This window comes from Chlorocebus sabaeus, chromosome 22, assembly GCF_047675955.1.
Source record: "Chlorocebus sabaeus isolate Y175 chromosome 22, mChlSab1.0.hap1, whole genome shotgun sequence".
NCBI lineage: Eukaryota > Metazoa > Chordata > Mammalia > Primates > Cercopithecidae > Chlorocebus > Chlorocebus sabaeus.
In genome coordinates this window covers 96,495,051-96,504,042 of record NC_132925.1, presented here as the reverse complement: position 1 = coordinate 96,504,042, position 8,992 = coordinate 96,495,051, and the positions used below count along the sequence as shown (strand labels likewise).

At 51.8% G+C, this 8,992-nt stretch overlaps 1 protein-coding gene across 2 annotated transcripts in view; it reads right to left on the bottom strand.

Annotated features, from left to right (window-relative positions):
- Nucleotides 1–545: 545 nt before the first annotated feature.
- ANO10 (anoctamin 10) overlaps nt 546–8,992 on the bottom strand; it is a 243,948-nt gene continuing 235,501 nt past the window's right edge. For both annotated transcript variants that reach the window (XM_007983848.3, XM_007983847.3), the window contains exon 13: nt 546–1,169. In XM_007983848.3, the coding sequence (XP_007982039.1) occupies nt 1,101–1,169 (69 nt within the window). In that variant the 3' untranslated portion in view covers nt 546–1,100. The remainder of the gene's footprint in view (nt 1,170–8,992) is intronic.

Below are 8,992 nucleotides of genomic sequence, written 5' to 3'. Positions count from 1 at the left end.
TGCCAACCAGGAAGCACGGCTGCCCTCCCTGCTCTTCACCTTCTCCGGGTGGGCCAGGGCATCTGCTGCTGTCCGAGTGGAGGTGCCCACGGGTCTGCAGCATCTTGGCTACAGCAGGATAGCCAGTGCTGGTGGGAAGGGCTGTATACGTGGGCAGCACATGGCATGCTTGTGCCTGTGAATGCAGGGCAGTCCATGGACACAGCTAGGGAGGTGGGCACCACCACTGGGCAAGGAGGGCCCTTTTCTCTGCAAGCCCAAGCCCAGGCAAGGGCACCAGGAGTGGCTGCTGGCCCTTGGCTTGGCACCATAGGTACACCCTGCATTTGAAAGCCCTGGTGTCCCTGTAGGCAGGCACCACCAGCAGCAGCCGTTCTCAAAAATGGCCCAGTCTTCAGCTACAAGCTTTGGTGCCTGGCCTCCAGCCAAGCCCCTCCCCCTGGGCTCCTGATCTCACTGCTCCACCTTCAGTGACCTCACCCATGCTTGTTTCAGAACAGGGAAGCCCATTGCAGTCCCCATGTGGGCAACAGGAGTCAGAGAGGTTGCCTTTAACAGCTCAGTTACTATTGTTTATGTTGATAAAGGGTCTGTTAACATATTGCAAAAGAGAACCAGGAAAGAGGTCCAGCGTGGGAAGCACTGTCTTACCGTACCCCGCTCTCAACTGAGGCTCCTGTGATGAGCACAGTGGGTACACACCCCATCCCCAACCTGTCCACAGGTCCCTGGGCCATGGTGGGGCCAGGAGTGACACTGCTGTGAGGGGAACATGGAGAGCTGGTGGCTCACTCATGGTGAGAGGCTCAAGGGTGGCAGTGGCTTTGCAGCAAAGTTGGCAGCTGGAGCAGTGTGTGGGGCCTGGGAAGGAACAGACAGGGTGGGGCTGGGGGAACTGCCAGGAACTGCCAAGGATCCTGAGCTGGGCCACTGCAAAACTGAGACGGGTGCTTGTCACATGGGAGCTACTTCATTTGGCTAAGCATTGGGTCTGGGTTCAGGAGCCACGATGCTGCCCCGAGTACCCATCCCCCACCACCGTGGTGGGTGTGGCACAGACACAGGCCTCTGCCAACAGGGCAGCTGGGCACACCGGGCTCTCAGGTTGCCTTCTCCTTCCCGCTTTCCTTTGGTTCCTCTTTCAGGTTCTCAGTCACGAGCTTCATTTGCTGTTAAGAGAAAATAGGACACCAGGTGAGCCACAGAAGCCTAAGGAGTGGCACCTAAGTAGTGGCAGAGGTCTCTGCTCTCTATGGAAGCCTGGCCAGCGCCTTTGACCCCAGGGAAGTGGTGACTCTGATGCTGCCTGCAGCTTCCAGCAAGTCCCTGGGTCTGACTCTGAGGAGATGGCAGACGGTTGGTGTGGTGGAAATGCAATGTCACACTGTGTGAGCCCAGACCAGCAGGGATTTTAAGGACACTGAAATGAGAAGCAGCTGGCATCTCCTCCCTGGATGGCCAGGATGAGAGGAATAGGGGGACAGGGCCTGAGAGAGGACGGGGCATAGGCTTGGGACCAAGTGCTTGCTTTGCCCCTGTGCACTGAGCGACCCTGGCAGGTTGACCTCGCTGAGCCGGAGTTTCCAAATCTGCAGTGAGTGCAAGAATGCATATTTTGCAGGGTGGCTGCAAGTATTGTTGTCCACGAAGTTCCTGGCACAGAACAGATGCCCCAAATCATCAGATGTTTCTCACCAGCCTTTTGTCCCTAGTACAGCCACAGGACTTGCCCTCACCCCTCTGCCCCCATCCTCACTGGGAACAACCCATTAAGTCTCCGTGAGGGTGACATCGAGATAGAGGCGCCCTCCTGGAGGGCAGGATAGGAGACTTCCAGGGAGGTGTCAGAAGGGAGTGCCTGTGCCCACAAGCCAGGCAGCGGTGTGAGGGGCAGTTCTGCTGCTCCTACCTTCCCCTACCCCAGCCCCGAAGCTCCCAGACACTTCAGTTTTGTGGCTAGAAAACACCACTGCAGTTCTGCCCTATTTGTTGAATAAATGAATAACTATAATACTGTGGAAGTTGGCTTCAAACAGATTTTCGATAACAGTGATTCACTTATGGAAAAACAAAAGTCTTGAGTGCAAACACGGCTGGTGCCCCCAGTACCTGGCTACTCATCTTGAGAGCCCCGAGGGCCACACAGGGCTGGAAGCAATACCGTGCTCCCTGTGGCTTTCAGTGGGAGAAGCCGCTTTCATAGGCTGTCTATCACAAGCCCTTGTCTGCTGCTTTAACTTACCCTTCTAAGGATCCTTTAGCTCTGCAGTACCTCAGGGAGGCGCTCTCAACTCCTGACCATTCTCCTGTTTTCTGAGCCTGGCCTGTCTCCCATGGGGCAGCTCAGTGATGGCTCCTGGAAGCTCAGCCCTCTGCATTTGGCTTGGGGAGGGGACTGGCTGGCCCTTTCTTATCCATGTCGAAGCAGGGCTTAGGAGATGACTTTTGATAAGAAAGGGGGCTACGGAGAGTCAAGGTGACCAGGTTATCAGCAGTGGGGGTGAGAGGGTTCTTTCTGCAGGGGCCACAGCATTTCAGCAGGCCTGGAGTAGGGGGTAGACACAGGAGTTAACACGGGCCCAGGGACATGCCCCGTCCAAATGACCCACCACTGTAAGATTTCTATAACCTTCATCCTGCCAGGGGATAGAGATCGTTTGATTAATAGTTCACAAACCTAGAGAGGCTGAACTGCCAGGCCCTGTAAAAGTCTCCCCAGAGTTTTTTGCATCTGCTAACCTCTTTCATGACTAACATTTCAGGTCTTCCCACAAGCCCATGCTGTTAACTCCAGATATAAAATATCACCATAAATAAAAACTATAATATTTCAGCCCAGGTTCATGGCAGACTCTTCTACCTGTTATCATTTAATACTTATACGACTTTTAAAATGTCTTTTTTTTTTTTTTAAAGAGGGTCTCACTCTATTGCCCAGGCTGGAGTGCAGAGGCGTGATCACACTGCAGCCTCGAACTCCTGGGCTCAAGGGATCCTCCTGCCTCAGCTTCCCAAGTAGCTGGGACGACAGGCATGAGCCACTGTGCCCAGGAAATTTAACTAAACTAAAACAGTAATGAAGACAGAACATTCCCCAGCTTGTCACAGAACCTTGCAGCCACATTTCCCTGGCATTCCACATGGGGAAGAAAATAAAAATGGGAGCATTTGAGGCTCCTTTCAAGGCAGGTGTGGCTGGAAGCCCCGTGAGGTCAGGCACAGAAGCATCCAGCAGCTCTCTGGGAGGGGCCCTGCTCCACAGCAGCCAGGGTGGATGGGCCTTCTCCTCCGAATGACCAAACCCAATGTGACTTTTGTCTCACTTCCTGGGGCTGCTTCTGGGGTGCCCCCCACTTGTCCTTATAACTGATGTGCCCATGAGGGGCTTCTTCAGGGCCACAGCCCCTTCTCTCAGGCCCAGGGTTGGGGGCTTCACCCAAGTTCGGGGAAGGAACTCAGAACTCACTCGACTGGGCTCCTCCTACCTGCAGTGCCTGCCTTGCTCAGGGCAGCACCTAAGAGCGTGAGGATGTCCGCGAGGTTACAAGGTCATCTGAGGTTACAAGGTCATCTGCGCTGAACTGCACTGCTGGTGGCAAAGGTAGAAAGAATGGCCAGGGACCCTCCAGTCCTCCCTTGCCTCAGGCCAGGCAGGAGCCATTTGCACATTTCTGCTCTTTCCTTCACCTGCCCTGGAGCAAGGCTTCTTTTAAAGCCATGAATGATCAAGCCTCACTGGAGTTCTGTGATCCCCAAGTTGGGCCAGGGCCATGGGATGACTCAAGCCGAACTTGGCAGCCAGGAGAGCAGGAGGGGACAGGAAGGCTGTGCTCTCAGGGCCTCTACAGGGCAGTGGCAGACCAGGTGATTTCCTTCCAAGGGCACTGTCCCTCCCACGGCCATGGTATGGAGGGGCGCTCAACTCAACTCCCTGGGTTGCCTGTGCCCACAATCTCCAGCTGGGAGACCCTAAGCCAATGGCAGAACCAGAAATTAAAACCTGCAGCTAAAGTCCAAAGAAAAACCCAAGTGATTTGGAGGAAATGAGCTGCAACAGCCTGCTTTGCTGAGACAAGTTAAGTTGTCATGAAGTCAGTGGCTGACACCCACACCTTTTCTGTGTAAATGGGGCAGGCCTCTACCTCCCTTGGCTGCAAATGGAGTCAGAGCCACAGATACTCATTACTGGCTCACTGGCCCTAAGATAGCTTCTCTTAGGTAAACTAATGGCTATCTACCACTCCTGAGTCTGTAACCCTCAGTATGGGGTCATGCGACTTACAACAAGAATATCTCATTTGTCTTCCCTGTAGTGACTGTGATGCAAACCTGCCCTCCTGGTGAAGAGGAGGCTGAGCCCTAATCACAGTCCTGGTCCAAGAGCACTTCCCACACCCTCCCCGATGGGGAAGTGGGAGCACTGGCAGAAGTGACGTCAGGATCACAACATTTATGATTAGGAAGGAAACTTGAAGAACAGTCAGTCTCATGGCCACTTAAGAATCCTGAGACCTGGTTAAATGCAGGCCCTACAGTGGGCCCCAGACTCGAATTTTTAACGAGCCCTTGAGTTTTTCCACTGGCTATCCCAGGCTTGCAAATCTCTGATTTGTTGTCGGTCACCTTTCACACACAAGCAAGCTTGGGCCACAAGGGGTGAAACAGGTTTCTCCCAGGCCATACTGCAGGCGCTGGCTGAGTGGGCTGGGACAGTGCCTAGGCACCAGGCTGCCTCTGGCAGCTCAGCTCTTTGGCTTCTTCTCCTTAACAAACCTGGCTGGAGGGTGGGTGGGGTGGGAGTGAGCAACATTATCCCCTTAAAAAAAACCTGGCTTCTTTGGGGATCCTTAAATTAAAACCTTCATAAAAATATAAGCAAGATAATAGAGCTGACAACTTCTCCAAAAAAGTATCAAAATGGAGAGAGAATGGAATTTTCCCCTAACTTGTGACTCATTAAAACACCCATGCTCCAAATTATTCTTTAAAAAGCACTAATTTTTTGCATCATGATTACTAATGATTATAATAGGAACCCAGTCATTAAGTGTGTTGGCCAAATGCACAGCTTGACCTGAGGAAGACTGTGTGACTGGATCCCCTTTTCTCTTTGGAGAAGTACAGAAAACTTTCTGAGAACTGCAACGCTTCCCACAGACCTGGAATGGCCACGGTGGACTCCATAGACTTGTGATAACCACGGTGGACACCATGAACCTGAAATGGCCCCTTCTCCCTCCCAGCCTTGTAGCAGAGACTCCGTCTGGCTGAGCCCACAATAAACTTTAGGATCCTTCTATTCATAGCATTCAGGGAATCACTACCATTTGATTACATCTCCTGCTCAATTTGAAACCTACTAGCAACTACTCCATTACCCCTTCTCACCCCTGTCCCCCTCCCAAACCACGACCTACAGAAGGAATCTGTCTGGGGAGCCCTTGACTGAAGGATAGAAAATCCCATGTGTCACCAGTTACTGTTCACCAGTGGCCTCACCGTTCGTGTCCTCTGAGTGCAGGGTGCAGTGGCTGGGATGGAGCCAGGCTGGTGGCCACATAGGGTGTCTGGGAATGGAGTTCTCAGGCCAGTTCAGCCCAGCAGCAGCACCTGGCTCCCCTGAGCCACCCTAGCCTTAGGTGTGCAGGCCTGAGAACAGAGCATCATGATTACTCACTCCTACTCCCCCACCCAAAATCTGATTTAATGCACCTAAGTGTGGCCTGGGCACAGGGACTTTTCAAAGCTTCCCAAGTGATTCTAACATGCAGGTGAGGCGGAGAGCCACTGCCTGAAACGAAGCCACCCTCCAAGTCTCCCTGAGAAGGGAATGGCAGGGAAGAAGGGAGGATCAACTTCGAGCCTCCTCCACTCAGGCTGTGCACACACCCCTTATTCACGCCTTGCAACCACAAGCACCGGCTTCTCTACAGGTGTCACTGACATGGCCCTGGGGACTCAGAAGGCTACACAGCTTATTGAGGACATACAACTAGAGTCAGGGCAAAAATCAAGCCTGACAATTCAGACAAAAAAGGAGAGCGGGGCTTCTGAAGCACCTATTTTCACAAAGACTTTATTCGTTATCTCTATTGGAAAGTTTACTTCAAACAGTGTTCTGAAAATATCATCATACAATGATTAAAAAGTCCAAGGCTGTCTGGGCTTGGTGATGCCATAAGGCTCTAACCAGCCACAACAGCAGTGAGTAGAGGGGCAAGAAGGTGCCTGCAGCAGCCCACCAGGCAGTCCTGGAGGGAGTTACACCCACCTCTCCCTCTGACTGTTGCTTCATTTTAATACTTGACAAAATGTAAAAATGTAAGACTTGCGGGCAACCACAAGTGCCAGTGCTCCACCTCCTACCTCCCAACCCAGCCAGTCTTTCTCCCAGTTGTCCCCATCTCAGGAAGCAGTGCCACCACCAGCCAGCATCTCAGACCGTGGAACTTTGGCCATCTCTGCGGATGCCTGCTCCCCCGGTCCAGCCCCTCTACCTGTCACACACCCACTGCTCCTGCCTCCCTCCTCAAGGCTGTGCCCCTGCCTGCACTGAGACTGCACCCCAGACCGTCCCACTCTTGTCCCAAGGCTGCCCAAGCAGGGTTTTAAATGGAGGGCTGTATATGCCACTCCAAGGTCCCCACCACGCTGGGGACTGCAGTTCATCCCTTCTTGTCTCTCATCCTCATACCCTGCTGCCCTGCACTCCAGCCTTGGTTCTGCTCCAGCCACCAGCTCCCTCCACCCAGGCTTGCCTGCCCTGCCTGAGCTTTGCTGGCAACTCCTTTCTGCCACTCAGTCCTCAGCCTGTCTCTTCCTCATCCCTCTATTTCCTCCTCCCCGTCACCATCCCATTCCTCTATTTCCATTCCTGCACTCCTCTCATTACCATCTGGTTTATTCATTGTTTATTTGCAGATTTTTTTTCTGTCTTAAATGTTGTATCCTTCCTGGTATGTGGTATCCAGAGAGCAGGGCCATGACTAGACCCCAGGGCCTATGACAGTGCCTGGCACTGAGTTGATGCTCCATGAAAACTGGAAGAGGGACCAGCTTGCAGCCTGCAGTAGCAGCCAGAGAAATTCTAATTTAGCCAGTAACCTCAGTGTAATTCTGATGAACTTGTAAAGCCTCTTTTTTCATGTGTATGAAAGAGAAAAGCCTCTTTTCTCACGTAACACATACTCAAGTTCTTGAAGTCAGCATCACGCTATGGCCCACGAATTGGCCAGTCCCATATATGGGATCACAGAAAACACACCAGTAGCATGGGCTTTATGTCAGAAGCACCGGGTTTCAGGGTTCCCAACAGCTACCTGCCCTGGTAACAGTACAGATTTGGGTCCCAGCCTAAGGTTTTGACTCAGAAGCTGGGTGAGGGGTGGGTGGCAGAAATCATGGCTAGCAAGCTCAAGCTAGGTGAGGGTCAGGGGTGGGGGTGGCGGGGAAGTGTGACAGAAATCATGGTTAGCAAGCTCAGATGTGGCTCTGGTGAAGGGTAAGGTGATCTGCAGTTACAGCTGTGTGGGAGAAGGACAGTGCCAAATTACCAGCTTGGTCCCAGCTAGAAACAAAGACTCCTCCAAGAAAATCAAATCCCCACTCCAGAAAGGCTCCCGCTCACGCAACAGGAGACGTATGAGGGAGTCTATGACACAGTCCGTTAACTGCATGAGCTGACCGTGGGGTGGGTGGATGTCAGTTCAAAAAGGGGAAACAAAGGTGTAATGTCTGTTTCTCAAATGATCTTTTGAGCCCTGTTTTCTCTGCACATCTGGGTTTCAGAGCAAAATTTCCCAAAACAGAAGTTAAAGGACTTTGAAAGGAGATATTTTGAGACTGCAAATTACTTCCCATGGAGAGTGAGGAGCCCACAGAAGCCAGAGGTTGGCTTTCCAGCCATCCCCAGGCACACACTTATTCTGACGCTTCCGGAACAGGGAGCTAGTCATGTCTGATTAACTACAGCCACCTCCCAAATCTGGGCTGTCGGACTCCTCACACACCTGCCAATGCTACAGGTCATGAGGTTCCACAGGTGGCCAGAAAGAGCTGGATGCTAACACAAAATGACCAAGCAAAACGGACCAACCTCCCTGGGTCTAGGAAAAGTCGTCAGGGGCAGCGAGCCCTCACCAGGGCTGCTCATCCCCTCTGTCCTTTCATGTTCTATCAGTGGGCACTGGTATTTTCTCCAAGTTATGAATACTCCAAATATACATGAAATCACCTAGTAACTAATCCAACAGACCCTTCTGCATAACCCCCAGGCTGCAGCACGGAGTGGACGCACCCATCTAGATGGTTCCTGCAGGCTGTAGGGCTCAGGCCCTGGGTCTGGGTATCAGTCCTATGCTTCCTAGGATTCCCTGTGCCAGGTTCATGCCAATCTTGGCCACTTACCTCCCCATTTCCTGCATTTCTAATCGCTCTTGTACAGCAACACCTCTTTTTTACCTCCTTTGTTGATATGACTTTTAATGTCTGCTATATTACCTGTGTATAATTTAAATTTATAGTGACCAACACTTACATCACACTGCATGCCAGGCACTGTTCTAAACGCTATGCACATTTGATTTACTCCTCATAACCACCCTATGAGAGACATACCATTATCATTTTAAAGAAAAAACAGAGGCACAGAAAGGTTGAGAAACTTGCACCAGGTTATATAGCAGGTTTTAGCCCAGGCCGTCTGGCTCCAGAGCTGGCTCCTAACCTGCAGGCTGCCCTGCCCCTGCCCTGATGTCGGATCTAGACGTTTCATTTCTGTACTATAATAATATCACCCAACTGTCCACCGGAGTCACCTGTGCTTTGAGATTCAGATTCAACTGGATCACACTTCCAATCCACGAGGTCTTGCAAGTATCTCTGAATTATTGGTGTGAATCCAATTTTGTCTTGTTACACCTGGCTCAGATTTTTTCTGCTAAATCTCTGAAACCATGGCAGCCTGGCTCCAGATACACTAGGTTAACCTTAT